The sequence below is a fragment of the Trachypithecus francoisi genome, unplaced genomic scaffold, assembly GCF_009764315.1.
Source record: "Trachypithecus francoisi isolate TF-2019V2 unplaced genomic scaffold, Tfra_2.0 Lachesis_group3, whole genome shotgun sequence".
In the NCBI taxonomy this organism is placed as follows: domain Eukaryota; kingdom Metazoa; phylum Chordata; class Mammalia; order Primates; family Cercopithecidae; genus Trachypithecus; species Trachypithecus francoisi.
The window spans coordinates 140,710,073-140,727,872 of record NW_022681468.1 but is presented as its reverse complement, the minus strand read 5'-3'; the positions used below and the strand labels follow the sequence as shown (position 1 = coordinate 140,727,872).

General features: G+C 35.6%; 2 protein-coding genes and 1 pseudogene across 14 annotated transcripts in view; 1 reads left to right on the top strand and 2 right to left on the bottom strand.

Annotated features, from left to right (window-relative positions):
- The window catches only part of GALK2 (galactokinase 2), a 224,774-nt gene extending 220,947 nt beyond the window's left edge, over window positions 1–3,827 (top strand). For all 8 annotated transcript variants that reach the window (XM_033190171.1, XM_033190164.1, XM_033190173.1 and 5 more), the window contains 2 exons: window positions 1,982–2,102; window positions 3,114–3,827. In XM_033190171.1, the coding sequence (XP_033046062.1) occupies window positions 1,982–2,101 (120 nt within the window). In that variant the 3' untranslated portion in view covers window position 2,102; window positions 3,114–3,827. The remainder of the gene's footprint in view (window positions 1–1,981; window positions 2,103–3,113) is intronic.
- FAM227B (family with sequence similarity 227 member B) overlaps window positions 1–17,800 on the bottom strand; it is a 303,682-nt gene that overhangs the window by 44,240 nt on the left and 241,642 nt on the right. For 5 of the 6 annotated variants that reach the window (XM_033190154.1, XM_033190157.1, XM_033190158.1 and 2 more), the window contains 2 exons: window positions 6,909–7,006; window positions 3,071–3,231 (listed from right to left, as the gene is read on the bottom strand). In XM_033190154.1, coding sequence (XP_033046045.1) covers window positions 3,071–3,231; window positions 6,909–7,006 — 259 coding nt within the window. The remainder of the gene's footprint in view (window positions 1–3,070; window positions 3,232–6,908; window positions 7,007–17,800) is intronic. The other variant, XM_033190159.1, reaches the window with a different exon arrangement.
- LOC117070682 lies at window positions 714–1,984 on the bottom strand (annotated as a pseudogene).

Sequence of the window (17,800 nt, the reverse complement as noted above, 5' to 3'; positions counted from 1 at the left end):
AAAGATCAGAAATACCAAAGTGAAACTGAATGTTAGTACTGAAATTTAAGCTACATTTTCAAAAAAACAGCCAGCAGACCACTAGATTTCAGTTTCTGTCTCCTTTTAGTGACTAGTTCTATATATTATGTTTCTCTACACCTGAAAAAATGTTCTTAATATAATACACATGCAGTCTGAAGTAATTTCAGTTCTCAAGTTTATGAAAGGAGTTTTAAAAAAAATACTACAAAAATATGCACTTATATTTATTCCAAAACTATACATTTCTAACCTCTGCAGTGATATAAGGTCCAAATTTTCACTGTTGAACCGCCTTCTTGCGTGGTCTTAAACAGTTACTTCTATAAAGCAGATAAAGTTTGCATAATTCTTTACAGTAAAACCCATTCAGAAACTCACTTTGATAGTAATGCTTTTATCTACCATTACAGTTGGAAGAAACATTTCAGTAAAAAAGTATAGGGGTGGGTCAAAGCATGTTTTTTTTTGTTTGTTTGTTTGTTTTTCTTTTTAGAAAAATATACTGTATGTAAAACATCTTGGAAACTACACATACCATATCCTTTTATTTAATTTGAAGGCACAACTTTAACATGATGTAACTGTCAGTACCAGCTCATAAAAATACATATTTGCAAACATATCATTGAAGACTTTCAGATTGTCAATTCAAAAATCAATTTAAAAAGTCAAAGTCTATTTGCAGAAAATCAATAACACATTATAGCAGTTCCACGTAATATTATCGCAGGACAATCTGTTCACCAGACATCATTTGTTGCATAATCCAGATGGTCCATCATCATATAGCTGTTACCTTTCCAGAACTTTTTCATTTCCTTACGTTTCCAGGCAACAACTGAGGCAGTAATAAGTGTGCAAGGTACTAAATAGAGGAGAGCAGGTTGCCCCTTTTCATCAGCACCAGAACAACAAATGTAAGTATCATGCCAATAGCATAGGCTGCCATAGAGGAAACACAGTCTATATAAGAAGAACCAGTGTGAACATCAACTCTTCTACAGTAGGCAATCAACAGGCCTCTACTGTCTCCAAAACCCAATATTGAAACAGGCATGATGCACACACTCATTACTGAGAAACAGATTAACTTTGGTACTCTGATGACTACTGGCAATGTTTCAGTATTTCCAAAAAGTCCAGCTGCAAGTTCAACCATGCTACTCTCACCACTCTTTGTGATGAATGGTGTTATGAAAACAAAAAATACATCATAGAGGAGGAGAAGGCCTAGAAGTATCACACATGACTTGAAGCTGGGCAACTTCAGTGTTTTAATTAAACTCAGACAGAAAGCAATCCCCAAGATATCTTGTAAAATCCAAGCCCACCTGTCTTCATTTCGAAACACAGCCCAAACAATAACTATAGCTATTCATAGTCCAGAGAGAAAAATAAGTCTCATGTCCATGCTTTTGCCACGACACACAATCGTGCATTGTCCATATGGTATCTTATGAATTAGTGCTGCAAGAGAGTTGTACAGACTCATTGCTGATGCTATGCAGAAAATTGCTATCATAACATAAACTAACCATTTGTAGAAGAAATAAAGACCATCATAACACAGCAGATGACCACAAATATTAGAACTGTAAGAGGATAAAAGTCAGATATTCTTCCTTTTTTTCCCTTATTTCTCTATCTTCAGTTGTCACTGCTTTCAAGTTTCCAATTCATCTAGTCCACTCCAGTACCCACCTAATGCCACAGTGAACACAACAGTTACAAAAATAACCACCATAGTATAATCAAAGTTAGGCCACGATGGAGAATACATTTTTCACAGTAATGTTATTTCCTAGAGTCTGCTTCATATCTTTAAAGTCTTTGTGGCTTATAAATGCAATCAGTATTTTCACATCAGGAAATTCAGATCTGTTATCTGAGGTAGGAAATAGGATACTGTTATTGACAACTAACATTGCTTCAGCACCTCTTTTCTGTTCAATTCCAGTGTTTTCAAGAAAATGTCAGCTTCCCCATTGCACCACAACTGCTTTGTTCTAATTTACGCCAACAAGAGGAACATCAGAAAGGTTGCATAGTGGTGTGGAAGTCAGATTCATCAACCTAATGTAAGTTGCATTTTCTAGGGTATTTGGAAGAGCTGACCAATGGGGGTTATAAAGCATGCAGTAGTCCTTGGATGTGCCATTTCCAGACGCATGCAAGATTGCTTCCTGAGCTGCTAGCAGGGGGAGCAGGAAGCCCCAGAGCAGGGCGGCAGGCAGGGGACAGCCGCAGCTGCGGCCCCATCGGACTGCTGGGTGCCGGGTGGGGTGGCGCGGCGCGGCTCACTAGGCGGGATAGGCTCGGAGCCCCGCCACTGCGCTGCCTCCGTGGCCGGACTGGACCGGACCGGACAGGCGCGGGCGGACGGGCTAGGTTGGGATCGCCGCTGCTGCAGGGGCCGCCACTGCAGCCCACACTCCAATTTAGTGGCTAGTGTTCTAATTCCTTTGGGGTTCACCTGAGTCCTTAATGAGGACTGGGCCAAGAAAAGTTATACTGAAGATAGACAGGACTGGAAAACACAGAACTCTGGGCCCTAACCCTGCTTCAACCAAAGAACTCCGCTTTTTACTTATTTTTTATTTTACACATAAAAATAAATTTTTTTATGTGTAAAAATTGTTCTGATCAATTTTCACTGGAGCAAAGAATTCTACAGCTAAAACATGCCTAAAACTCTCTCTGGAGAAGGCTAGAAGCCCATGCCTCATAATTCTGAAAAATGTTTGAAACCAGTCACTGAACAGTAAAGTTGCAAATATAGCCTTTTATCAAAGAACCAAGTATACCAGTTTTAAAAGTTCTTTAGGTTAATGTTTGTTTTATTTTCCTTACATGCAAAATCATAGCATTAGATCTAAAAAAGAAGATAGTTTAGCCAAAAGTTTTAAGCATAAGTAAATATTAATACTAAAGAGAAGCATTGATAAAACATGCATTCAATTTTTTTCTCAGTTGAGACATTCAGTGAAACGTTTTGAATATTATTTTTGAAACAAATCATATTAAAGCAAAGCTTTAAAAAGGATATGGTTCCTGGAATATCTTAGTGAGTTTAATCTCGGTTTTCTTAGGTGCTTTGGAAATACCAGCCAGCTCATGCATCTTAAGATAATATAAAATCAATGGACTCTGACCTCCAAAATTGAAGAGAACACGATTAAACTCTGGACCAGTACTACTATAGTGCGACTGTAAGAGGAAGAAAAGAATCACGATGATGATTACTTTTATGTTTCTAAAAAAGTGTGAATAAAATATAACTTCATATTTAGCATAAAGTTACAATTTGATATATTAAAATAAAGGAAATTCCAGAAAGCATCTTCTTAATTAGAGGAATTTACCAAAGTAAGAGTCTATAAGTATGTGCAGTAAGGCTCTTCTACCCTTTTGATTTATCAGGCTTGTATATAGGCAATAGACATTATTCAGTCTTAAGAACAGAAAAAAAAAACAAAATGAAGAAAATGAACAAAGTCAGGAAAAGGCATAGGAAAAATATCTGAAGAAATGATGGTCTGAATTTTCAAAATTTATGAAAAACCCATCCAAGAAGTTCAGCAATCTCTAAGTAGAATAAATTTACACCTAGCACATCCTAGACAAAGTTTTAAAAAATAAAGACAAGGAGAAAAATCTCAAAAGCAGCAAGAGAAAGCAACTCATATATAGGTGAACTTTAATAAGATTAATAACTAACTTCTTATCATAACAAAACAGACCAGAAGGCAGTAGGATAGCATCAAGGTGCTGATGGGAAAAAAAAAACAAAAAAAAACAAAAAACCTGTTGACCAAAAATCCTATGTCAAGAATACAACAACCATAAATATAATTACTCCAAGATTCTATTATTCCCTTCTTATGGGAGAAATGTCAGTATGGCAACTACTAATATTTTAAGTTTTCCTCAATCTTTGTAATACCATTATGAGATTTTTTTATTGATTAGACTTCCTGTGGGGAAATAAAATTTTGTTTTCATTTGCTTTTATTGATACATACAGTTCTCTTGAATTTCTTTTGCTTATGGTCACTTTTTTATTCTATAGGTTTTTGCAAAAAATATGTTTCAGAATTCCTAGCAGCTACAGAATCAGTTCAAATAATGGGACTATCATAATCAATAGCAATTCTTTGCCAGGAAAAAGTTAATGTCAGTATCAGACATGTTTTCTCTGATGTAAATCACTCCTTCATTTTAAGCTCCCATAATTCACAATGGGTTATATATAGCTCGATTTTCAAAATGTATGCAAAACTAGCCCAAGCTCAGTTTAGATTTTTAAAAAGTTTGCCTGTCTAGATAGATGTTTTGCAATGCCCTTCCTGTTTCTTTCTTGGGTACTATAAGATAAACATTCCATCTTACTAAAATTCTAGAAATAGACATTTCTGTTATTTTTCTGCAGTTATCAGTTATTAAGAAAATCAGTTTGCAGCCTTTTTTCCTCTATAAGAATTCATGGTTTTTAAGAGTAGTTCAGGCAGGTAAGAGGCAAATAGGTGTTAAATGCAAATCTGGTGGTTTTTTTTTTTTTTTTTTTCGATGGAGTCTTGCTCTGTCACCCAGGCACCCAGGCTGGAGTGCAGTGGCGCGATCTTGGCTAACTGCAAGCTCTGCCTCCCGGGTTCATGCCATTCTTCTGCCTCAGCCTCCCGAGTAGCTAGTACTACAGACGCCCGCCACCACGCCTGGCTAATTTTTTTTGTATTTTTAGTAGATATGGGTTTTCACCGTGTTAGCCAGGATGGTCTCCATCTCCTGACCTCACAATCCACCTGCCTGGGCCTCCTGAAGTGCTGGGATTACAGGCGTGAGCCACCGCACCTGGCCTGGTTTTCTGTTTTTTAAAGCAGAATGCCGCAAGTTGACCAAAAACCTCTTGCTAGAGACACTCCAAATAGCCAAACCAATGAACAGAAATCCTAATGTTTCCATTCATCCCACGAAAGATAATAGCAGAAATTTGTCAGAGCACTTTAAGATTCCATGAAGCAAGACTTTTATTGTCAAGTCAACCTAGCCCTAAAATCAAAGAATCAAGCAACTCCATAAACTTAAGAATGATCATAAAGGATGAAATAGAAAGTCCAAGGGGTGATTTAGGGGCCTAATTTCTCAGTTAATTTATTGAAGGATAATTGCTACAATGAATAGAATGCTAAACACTGATTTTTGAGGCTTGAATATGTGTTCTGCCAATGCTCATACCCAATGTTACTTTCAGGGACTGGAAACCCACAGGCACCCGTTTAGCATTTGGACAACTTTGGTGTCTGGAAAATTTTTCATGTTGAGCTGAAATCTATATCCCTGTATCTTTCGCTTATTTATTGGCAAAAGTTATACTTTTTTTGGAGCCACACAGAAAAACTCTAATTCTGCTTTCCTACAGTAGCTCTCTACATATTTGAAAACAGTTATTGTGGCCTTCAGAGTCTTTTCCTTCCAGAAGAAATACTTATAAATAGTTTGGCCATTGCTCAAGCAGTATTATTTCAGAGCTCTTCATAATTAGGTTTAGATGAGGTTGTCAGTGATGGGATTGGAGTCCTTATAAGAAGAAGAGACAGAGCTCATTCTCTCTGCCATATGAGGACACAACAAGGAAGAGGCCGTCTGCAAGACAGAAAGAGAGGCTTCACCAGAAAACCAAATTGGCTGGCTCCTTGATCTTGGATTTCCCATCCTCCAGAACTATGAGAAATGAATTTCTGTTGTTTAAGCTACCCAGTCCATGGTATTTTGTTATGGCAGTCCAAGCTGATTAGTACAAAGGGACAGGGCAAAAAATGCAGCAATGTGCTGTTACTACTAAAGATGTATTTCCAATGTCTATCTGTTAACAGCATCCTCTGAAAAAGGTTGTTTAATCTGTTGCAAACCCATGTGTTAATTACTAAACAAAGTTCGAGAGACCATTTTTGGTGTTTGCTGAAGATCAGATATATAATTTCTATTACTTATCTCTGATTTCTAAACTGGCAATATTTCCCCAAAGGAAATGGTGTGACATTGTTATTGATTCAAAATTGACTTCTATACATCACCAGTTAGTATCTGAAGGGCCTGAAAACCATCCTTAGCCTCACTGTGAAGGTCAGAATACAGTAGGAAGATATTTTATTAAGCTTGGGTTATTAAATACTGGGAAAAACATAAATACTGACTTTCAGAAAGTGGTTTTTATATAGGCATAATTTTTAATTTTAAATAAATTATCTTATCAGACTTGATAAGATGATGTAGACAACATTTTAGCAATAAAAACTATGACCAACTTAAAACTTAATTGTCTAACAGATTAAGATATCAAATTCAGAATTTCAGGTCAATGATCTCATCAAATTTTGGCTAAGGCAACACATGGTAGTGAGTCCATGAAATCTCTACTTGCAAGGCACCTTCAAGAATGTCGAGAAACTAAGCATTCAAGACTCAAGAGTAACAGTATCTACATGTGGTCAATTATTCTAGGACCATGGCTTAAGAAGTAAGGACAGGTCAACTATCGTTGATACTCCTTTGAAGTTTTCCCTGCAACTTTGCTGCTTATTGAGATCATATTCATGTGCAAACACCAGATGGAGCCTCTGTATGTCAACCAAAGGAGAAACAGTGACAAGACATGTTGTGAGGAAAAAAGATAAATATTATGATATTTTTCATTAGAGATGGGGATATTTTCAGAAGAAAATAAAACTTTTTAATATTAAGATTAAACCTTCACACAAATCTCTTTTGACCATTAAATTCTTTTCTAAAATATATGTTAAGAATGTAATAACCAGCACTGCCTGTGTACAGCACAAATTGCAAATTAAACAAATAAGAAATTTTTTCATAATTATTATACTCCAAACCTTTTTTGCTAGTCTTGATAATCCTGATTCTTCCTTGGATATGGGCAACGCAGATGCTCTTGGGTTGTTTAGAATCTTGATAATATTGAAGTCGATAGCTAAAACAGAAAATAAAATACTTTTAAAAATTCTGGTATTTTTTTCCTTCACAGAAAAAGCATGATACCTCTTTTGCCTTTTAACGATGCACCCTAAATGCAGAGAAGGGCAAACATGGATAAAGAGTGTAAAGACATTGTTATAACTTGTCCCAAAGAGGAAATAAATATTACATTTCGTATTTTTACTCAATAGGGCTTTAGAGTTTATAAAATTCATTTATTTACATTATGTCATTCTCACAAACCATTCAGTGAGCTAAGAAACATTTTCCATAATTTACAGTTGAGAAGACTAAAGTACAAGTTCTATGACTTGTTTAAGCTACTATTTACTAAGTAGTAGAAGGAGAGGACACAAATCTAGGTCTTTTGCTTCTAAGTCCAGAGTGATGACCCTCTAATTAGATGCAATAAGCAACTTGGGCCTCTGCCTGTCAGAGTCCTGTTTTTCTATATTCTGACAATACACCCAGATAAGAAGAGACTTGGTGACCTTTCCTTTCAACCTGCATGAATACGCATGAGGGTACAGAGGGAATCGTGCCACTTCTTAAAGGAAAAGAGAGCCATGTGATTTAATCAGGCATGTCAATCAGCCTAAAAGCATAAGCTAGGTATTAAGTGTATCTTAACATCAGAGAAAAAAGGTGATCTGAGAGGTTTGTTCTAGACTCTGCACTGATTATCAGTTACTGGGTAGACTAATCAGATCTAGTGATTATAACGTTGATGACAAACCTCTTAAGAGTTAAAGAAAGTTACTTGGTTGATTTTTGACATTAGACATTAGGAAATATCAGGCATTAGCTTGAAATATGAAAGGCAGGTAAGCATTTATGTCCACCGGGATTAAAAAAATTGGTTAGCAAGGAACTTACATTTAAACATTTTGAGTAGAAAAAATATTAGATTTAGAATTAGAATGGGTAAGAAAAGTAATAAACCATATTTTTTTCTTCAAAACTTGCTCAATTTTGAAAATTCTTAAGTATATATATAATACTTAATATATATGATATTACTTAATTTCTAGTCTTCTATGAACCAGTATAATTAAAAATAAAACAACCTCTTTTTCCTGTTCACTGTACACACAATAAAAAGTTTACTTTTCAGATCACCTGAGCTTAATTGTGGAATTGCTGTTTAACAGATAGTAGTATACATTAATATGAGGTAAAATATCTAAGCTGAGAGTAATGGCAATGGCAAAATAGTAAAGCAAAGCAATTTAAGCACAAAAAGAGTCAAAAATTGCAAAGAAACTCATCTAGATATGATGACTAATCAATAACATTAAAATGCCTGTATTTATTAGCTTTTTTTCCTCTAACCCATTGATTAGTTTTAGGGAAAAGTGTTAATATTCCCCTTAATGATAGTTTTAGTGCTTCTTCTGTTCTCAGCATCTCTGAAAGCTTGGAATATTACCTGAAAATCCCCAATGATTCTTTTTTTTTTTTTTTTTTTTTTGAGGCGGTGTCTCGCTCTGTCGCCCGGACTGGAGTGCAGTGGCCGGATCTCAGCTCACTGCAAGCTCCGCCTCCCGGGTTCACGCCATTCTCCTGCCTCAGCCTCCCGAGCAGCTGGGACTACAGGCGCCCGCCACCTCGCCCAGCTAGTTTTTTGTATTTTTAGTAGAGACGGGGTTTCACCGTGTTAGCCAGGATGGTCTCGATCTCCTGACCTCGTGATCCGCCCGTCTCGGCCTCCCAAAGTGCTGGGATTACAGGCTTGAGCCACCGCGCCCGGCCCCCAAATGATTCTATCTGATAAAACTATGATAAAATATGTCTTCACTGTTCTAACTAAGTCTCCAGAAATTTCACTTGTGAAAAAATGTTCCAGTCTTCCTCCACTTGCACTGGGAAAGTTTTATTTCCATAATTATCCCCTGTTTATTTTTGAGGTGTTATCCCCTCTAAAAGGGAGACATGTAAGTAAGTATGGTTATTGCTATCCACTTTTGCAGTTTTTATTCTAATAGTCTTTCTGAAATGCAAATAACTCACATATCTTAGAAAAATTAAAGAAAGGTCAAGTGTAGGCCACAAATATTAATACAATAATTGACTATAGAAACAGAAAAAGTATTGCTGATAGATATACTTTACAATATATGTAAATAAAATCAGAACTACTCTCAGAAAGAGACTGTTAATCTAGTATTGAAATGCAAGATAATTCAAGAAAAGGCCTTATACCTGCATTAAAAGACAGACAAATGATGCAATATTTAACTTGTTTTAAGTTAAAATGGTAAGAGACACAAGTATCATTTTCCATGATTCCTGATTTGGGTAACTGTTTTTTCCATTAACCAACTACACTAGATAAAAGTTCTACTTCATAGATAGTTGGTATCAAAGCAAGAATTTTTGAGGCTAGAATACTTCAAGATCAGATCTTTCCGAGTCATTTTACAAAGAGAATACCTGAGACCTAAGCCTGATATAATTTTACAGTCGACTTTTAAATCCTGTAAACGGTCAGAATTTCCGAGATTTTTAGTTGTTCTAACAAAGTCTAGGAAGGAATCCAATAACCCTCATAAATAAGAAGAACTATAGAATGCACCAAAATAGCACAGTAATAATAATTTTAGAAGCTCAAGAGTTGGAATGTACCTTGGAGAGAGGGGTAGAAAAGAAATGCCAGGAGAAATAAAGAGAAAATATAGGTATCCAGTAGGCAAAATGTATGTGATCTGAGCAAATAAAAAATAAAATGTTAATGCAATTTTGTCCAATAATATAGGAAAATGATGAGTATTTCAAACAAAGTATTGCATATTCATGAGTTTTTGAGACCTAGTCTGGCTCTGTTGCCCAGGCTGGAGTGCAGTGGTGCCATCTAGGCTCCGCCTCCCAGGTTTAAGTGATTCTCCTGCCTCAGCCTCCTGAGTACTGAGATTACAGGCGTTCACCACTATGGCCAGCTGATTTTTACTATTTTTGGTAGAAACTGGGTTGACCATGTTGGTCAGGCTGTTCTTGAACTGGTGACCTCAAATGATCCTCCTACCTTGGCTTCCCAAAGTGCTGGGATTATAGGTGTGAGCCACCGTGTCTGGCCTCATGAGTATATTCTTAATGTCTTATTGTGTGTATTTTCTGATCATGCTTCTCTGCCTGTTTCAGATCTTTATATGCATACTTCCAAGTCCTTTCAATCTGATCATCTGTAGGCCCACTCACTGGTTTGTATAGATATTAAACCTCAAATGAGTTATATCTCTCTACGTACCTACTTACAGATCCATCCTCCCACCTCTCTGTGTGAAATTCATGGTTCAAATTGGCAGACTGAAAGATTAAGGACCTTCACAATGCTCTACATTAGAATTGCTTCTCCTAGTAATGTTATGTTAACATAATACACGTAATTGTAAATAACTTCACAAAAAGATTATACAGTCTGAGTGTTTATCCACATACTTTGTTAACTATGAAGTGTATGCATATGTAGATCACTAGCATCCTTACGTTTCACTAACTTTGCACCAAATTTAGTATATCCAAGAACATGAAGATTTTTATGTTATAATAAATTAGTGATTCATATCACATTTGGTTCCCAAGGAAAGTGCCATCTTATTATTGCTTTATTTTGGCATTTTTGGGAGTTACTTTTACCCATTATTTCTTACTATGAATTATATTTGTATCTCTAAGGACCAAATCACTGCTCAGGCAAGTTATAGATGCAAGATACAAGTTATTAGTTTTTAAAGTATTTCTATTGTTTTTTTATAAGAACCAAAGTGAAAAGTATCTGAATAAGAAACTGATCTATTTATGAACTAAGGCTCTGTGGAGCCAAACATTACATATGTTTTATAAAAGAGTAGCTTTTAAGCTTAAGATTTGATCAAAGGTGCTGGTGAAGAAACTTATTGACCCATTTAAAAATCTTTCCTGTAGAATGAAAAACATATTTTAAAAATCCACCACTAAATGGGTTCAGAGGCAAATCTTAGAGCACACCATCTGATAAATTACTTTTCCCATGATATGTACATTTATCTACACAAGAACTTTTAGAATGATATAAAATTGAGACTAATTTAATTGTATGTGGAGTACAAACTCTGCTTATTGAGAATAACAAAATTAGGAGGAATTGAGACTATCTTTATTTTATAACCAAATCTTGACAGTCTTGACTGGTACTGTCATAAAAATTCTTAACCATTTTTGTATTAGTGATTGTTTGAACTTATTATTGATTGATGTGTTCCTCCTTTGTATTAGTGATTGTGTGAACTTATTATTGATGCGTTCCTTGTTGAAACCATGTTTCCACAGTTCCATATCTAAAAATGTCTCCTAAAAGAGAAGGCCAGGAAAATTTGCAATACTTTATGTGAAAGGCAAATATTCAACTTTTTTTTTTCCCGGATAATTTCTATCATGTACCACATTTTTCTTTTAAACTTGTCTGCAATCCTCATGGTTTCATATGCTACTCTTCACAGTAGGACTGTTCTCTATTATTTCTTTTGATCTCATTTAATGAGCAAAATCTAAATTATTAGCAATAGCATTCATGGGGTGTTTACATATTTGATATGCTCAGCACATTCTGTGCTTCAGTGTGGGAAAGAATAATTAAAACTGCAATAAAAGCTAAATGATTACAGAAAAACTAGAATCATTAGACAAATAGTATGAAAGACAACATATATGATATAGAAAATAATAACACTGGTAATTTGATAGGAATAATGTTTTATCTGTAAATTGCTTTGGGAAGTATGGCCATTTTAACATTATGATTCTTCCAATACATGAGCATGGGATGTTTTTCCACTTGTTTGTGTAACATACAATTTCTTTCCACAGTGTTTTGTCGTTTTCTTTCTAGAGATCTTGCACCTCTTTGGTTAGATGTATTCCTAGGTATTTTATTTTTTGTATGTGACTATTGTAAATGAGATTGCATTCTTGATTTGGTTCTCAGCTTGAATGTTACTGGTATATAGAAATGTCACTGACTTTTGTACATTGATTTGTCTTTCTGTGCCTGGCTTATTTCACTTAAAATAATGACCTCCAGTTTCTTCCATGTTGTTGCAAATGCCTGGACCTCACTCTTTTTATGGCTGAATAGTACTCCATTGTGTATATATACCACATTTTCTTATTCTTTCATCTATTGATGGACATTTAGGTTGCTTTCAAATCTTAGCTATTGTAAACAGTGCTGCACCATACAGGAGTGCAGATATTTCTTTGATATACTGATTTCCTTTCTTTTGGGAGTATATATCCAGCAGTAAGATTACTCAATTATATTGTAGCTCAATGTTTAGTTTTTTGAGGAACCTCCCAACTGTTCTCCATAGTGGCTGTACTAATTTATGTTTCCACAAACAGTGTATGAGGGTTCCCTTTTCTCCATATCCTCACCTATTATTGCCTGTCTTTTGGATATAAACCATTTTAAGTAGGGTGAGATGGTATCTTGTAGTTTTGATTTGCATTTCTCTGATGATCAATAATGTTGAGCACTTTTTCATATACCTGTTTGCCATTTGTATGTCTTCTTTTGAGAAATGTCTATTCAAGTCTTTTGCTCATTTTTTGACTAGATTATTCAATTCTTTTCCCATAGAGTTACTTGAGCTCCTTATATATCCTGGTTATTAATCCCTTGTCCGATGAGTAGTTTGCAAATATTTTCTGACATTCTGTGGGTTGTCTCTTGATTTTGTTGATTGTATCTTTTCCTATGCAGAAGCTTTTTAACTTGATGTGATCACATCTGTCAATGTTGCCTTTGATTGCCTGTGCTTGTGGGGTATTGCTCAAAAAATTGTTGCCCAGACCAATGTCCTGGAGAGTTTCCCTGATGTTTTCTTGAAGTAGTTTTGTAGTTTGAGGTCTCAGATTTAAGTCTTTATTTCATTTTGATTTCATTTTGTATATGACAAGAGATAGTGGTATAGTTTCAGTCTTCTGAATATGGAGATCTAGTTTTCTCAGCATCACTTTTGAAGAGACTGTCTTTTCCCTAATGTATGTTCTTGGCACTTTTGTTAAAAATGAGTTCACTATAAGTGTATGGGTTTGTTTCTGGGTTCTACATTCTGTTCCATTGGTCTGTGTGTCTGTTTTTATGCCAGTACCATGCTGTTTTGGTTACTGTAGTTCTGTAGTATAATTAGAAGTCAGGTAATGTCATTCCTCTAGTTTTGCTCTTTTTGCTTTGGTTTTTCTTGGTATTCTTTTAGGATTGTTTTTTTCTATTTCTGTAAAGAATGTCATTGGTATTTTGATAGGGATAATATTGAATCTGTAGATTGCTTTGGTTAGTATGAACATGTTAACAATATTGATTATTCCAATCTGTGAACATTGAATATTTTTCCAATATTTCTATTTTTTTGGTGTCCTCTTCACTTTATTTCATCAGTGTTTTATAGTTTTCATTATAGAGTTCTTTCACTTCTTTGATAATTCCTAGGTATTTAATTTTATGTGTGGCTACTGTAAATGGGTTACTTTTAAATTTTTTTAATTTTTAAAAATTTTTTTTATTATTATACTTTAAGTTCTAGGGTACATGGGCATAACGTGCAGGCTTGTTACATATGTATACTTGTGCCATGTTGGTGTGCTGCACCCAAAAATTTCTTATTCAGATTGTTCACTGTTGGCATATAGATATGCTACTGATTTTTGTATGTTGATTTTGTATCCTGAAGCTTTACTGAATTTGTTTATCAGTTCTAATAGCTTTCTTGTGGAGTCTTTAGGTTTTTCCAAATATAAGATCAACTCATCTGAAAATAACAATCATTTGACTTCTTCCTTTCCAATTTGGATGCCCTTTATTTCTTTCTCTTGTCTGATTGCTCTAGCCAGGACTTCCAGTACTATGTTGAATAATAGAGGTGAAAGTGGGCATCCTTGTCATGCTCTAGATCTTAGAGCTTTTAGTTTTTCCTCACTCAGTATAATACTAGATGTGGGTCTGTTGCATATGGCTTTTATTATGTTGAGGTATGTTCCTGCTATTCCCAGTTTTTTGAGAGTTTTTTTTATCATGAAGGGATGTTAAACTTTATCAAATGCTTTTTCAGCATCAATTGAAATGATCATATGGTTTTTATCTTTCATTTTGTTAATATGATGTATTACATTGATCAATTTGTATATGTTGAACCATCCTTGCATCCCTGGAATAAATCCCACTTGGATCTGATGAATAATCTTTCTAATGTATTGTTGAATTTCTAATGTATTGTTTGCTAGTGGTTTTTTCAGGGTTTTCACATCAATATTAATCAGAGATATTGGTTTTCTTTTTTTGATGTGTCTTTATCTGGTTTTGGTATCAGGGTAATACTGGCCTTGTAGAGTAAATTTGGAAGTATGCCCTCCTTCTCTGGTTTTTGATTTTGAGTAGGATAGGTGTTAGTTCTTCTTTAAATGTTTGCTAGAATTCAGCCATGAGATCCTGGGCTCTTCTTTACCAGGAGGCTTTTTGTTAGGACTTTGATCTCAATATTTGTTATTCATCTGTTGAGGTTTTGGATTTATTTATGGCTCAATCTTGGTAGGTTGTATGTGTCTAGAAATTTGTCCATTTATTCTAGACTTTCCAATGTATTGCCATATGTTTGCTCACAGTAGCCCCTAATGATCCTTTGAATTTCTGTGGTATCAGTTTTATTGCTTCCTTTTTCATTTCTAATTTTATTTATTTGTATTTTGATGATTTTTGACATAATCCAGCAGAATCCTCTGGATTACAAGATAGAGACTCTTTTCTCACCCCTTACTTTCTCCCAAACAAACAGGGTTTCTTTCTCCATTCTAAGGCACCTGAAGCTGGAGCTGGAGTGACACATACACCACTGTGGCCACCACCACTATGACTGTACTGGGTCAGACCTGAAGCCAGCACAGCACTGGGTCTTGCTCAAGGCTGGCTGTAACCACTCCCTGGCTACTGCCCATGTTTGCTCAAGGTCCCAGGGCTTTACAATCAGCTGGTGGCAAAGCCATCCAGGCCTATTTCCTTCCCTTCAGGGTGTTGAGGTACCCCAGGCCCTGGGTGGGTCCAGAGGTGCCATCCAGGAGTCAGGAACTAGTGTCAAAAACCCTAGAAGTCTAACTGGTGTTCTACTGTATTGCAGCTGAGCTGGCACTCAAACCACAGGATCTCTTTCTTCCCCTTTCCAAAGGCAGAGGAGTCTCACCCCATAGCCACTGACACCCAAGGCCATGGGAAGTACTGCCAGACTACTACCTAAGTTCCCTGAAGGCCCACAGGCTCTTCAGTCAGCTTGTGGTGAATGCTGCCTGCCTTGGGTCTCACCCTTCATGGTGGCGTGCTCCCCTCTGTCCAAGGGCAGGTCCAGAAATGCTGTCCAAGAGTCAAATCCTAGAATCAAGAACCCCAAGAGCCCACGTGGTGCTCTGCCCTGCCATTGCTTTCCTGGCACCTAAGGTGAAGACAAAGTCCTCTTTACCTTTCCCTCTGCTTTTCTCAAGCAGAAGGAGTTTTGCATTGATTAAAAAATATATATTTAATAAAATGTAATATTCATTCCAAATGAAACACTAAGCAAACCCATAAAAGAAGGTTATGTCTCTAACATGCTAAAGAATATATATCTTGAAATAAAAATTCAAAATATTACTTAAATGCAGAATAATTTGAGGCATGCCATTAAAATCAGGGACAAAGTTTGGATTCTTTCTATGGTAGTTATGTAAATTGGCTCATTTAACATCCACTTCAAAGTCCTTTTCTCTTTACTTTTTTCTACTCAAGCTAAACACTTGAGTTACTTAACTTCTCTGAATTTGACTTGATTTGATTTAATTGGCCCCTTTTAACACAGTTGTGGCCAATGAAATGTAGGCAGAAGCCCCTTGTGTTAGTCCATTCTTGAATTGCTGTAAAGAAATACCGGAGGCTGGGTAACTAATAGAGAAAATATGTTTAATTGGATCATGGTACTGCGGGATGTACAAGAAACATGGTGCCAGCATCTGCTTCAGGTGCACGCCTCAGGGAGCTTACAATCAAGGTAAAAGGTAAAGGAGGAGCCCATGTGTCATCTGGTGAGAAACAAAGCAAGAGCAAGGGGGAGGGGAGGTGTCATGCATTTTACAACAACCGAACAACTGATCTCACGTGAACTCAGAGCAAGAGCTCACTCATCACCTAAGGGATGGTGGTAAGCCATTCATGAGGGATCTGCCCCTGCCTCCTGGTCCAAATACCTCCCTCTAGGCCCATTTCCAACACTGGGGATTATATCTCAACATGAGATATGGAGGGGACACACATCCAAATCATATCACCCCTGGGGAAGGTTTTATTTCCTAAATAAAAAGGCAAAACCTGATAAAGAAAAGGTTTACTATATGCCTGGTGTCTTTTCTCCTTTTTCCTGTGTGGCTGGAATGCCAGGAGATACAGCAACTATCCTGTGACAATATAAAAGTTACATGCTAAGGATGCTGAAGCAGGAAGACATAAGAAACATGGTTCCTTGGTGACATCCATGAGAAGTAATAGCTACCTTTATATTTCTTCTCATGTAAAAAGTATTTTTTGTTACCTAAAATATTAACTCTTTACTTGCTTCAGTGATATTTATAAGGTACTTTGTATTTGCTGATAGCTGAAATTTTAGTAGATATTTCCACCATCACAACTGTTATTTAACACTGCTCTGTAAATCCCAACCAATTCAGTAAGCCAATAAAAATAAACAGGAAGTGTAAATATTAGAATGAGGAAGACAACAGTATTTTTTTTTGTTTTTACAGGTAATATTATGGTCTTCCAAGCAAATACAAGACAATCATTTTAATAAGCATTGTTAAATAGGACAGTTTAGTCACAAATTACAAATACATAAAAATTTATGGCTGTTATAAATGTCAGCAGTTGACCAGTTAGACAATAAAATATTTTAAAATTTCATTCCTAATTTTAAAATATATGAAATATGTAGGAAGAAATTATTTAAGAAATGTTAAGACCTAGATGAAGAACATTATAAACTAAAGATACATATGATATTTCTGAATGTATAGAATAAATATTATGAAGGTATAAGTTCTCCTCCAAATAACTTATAAATATTAAATATAATTCTAAACAATCTATACATGATTGTTTGGTGGGGAGGGGAACAGGCCAAACTTATTCTAAAGTGCAAATTAAAAAATTTAGTATAGGTACAACATGCAGGAAGTAGTGAAAAAAGTCATGATAGGAGAATTATACTGTCAGATATTAAAATCTATAAAACAATAATGATTGAAATAATATGGTATGGACATAAAATTAGGTATACCAATCATTAGGGAAGAGTAACATAATTTATAGTTTCATGCAAATATTAATGAGTTTACTATTTAGCAAATGTGACATTCCTAATCATTAAGAAAAGATGAATCATTGAATAAAAAGAAATAAGGCAAGTGTTAACTCTTTAGGAAAAATAAATTTGATCTCTACCACATCACATATTGAAATGAAATTTCTTTCCCTTTTTTTCTTATTCTCCCCATATTCATGTAGAAATGACTTGTCCACTTACAAAGGTACCTAAATACTGTAAACGTAGCATGCAATTAAAGTGTAATGAAAGGACAGAGAAAAGCAGAAGTGGCAACAAAATGGGCCAGGAATCATTCTCAAAATGCATACTGTTTTTAACAGCTGACTTAAAAAACAAGGACATCTTATTCATTACACTGCTCACAGTGTCTACGAGATAAAAAAGAACAATCGCTGTGAAGATTCCCAGCTAGCTAT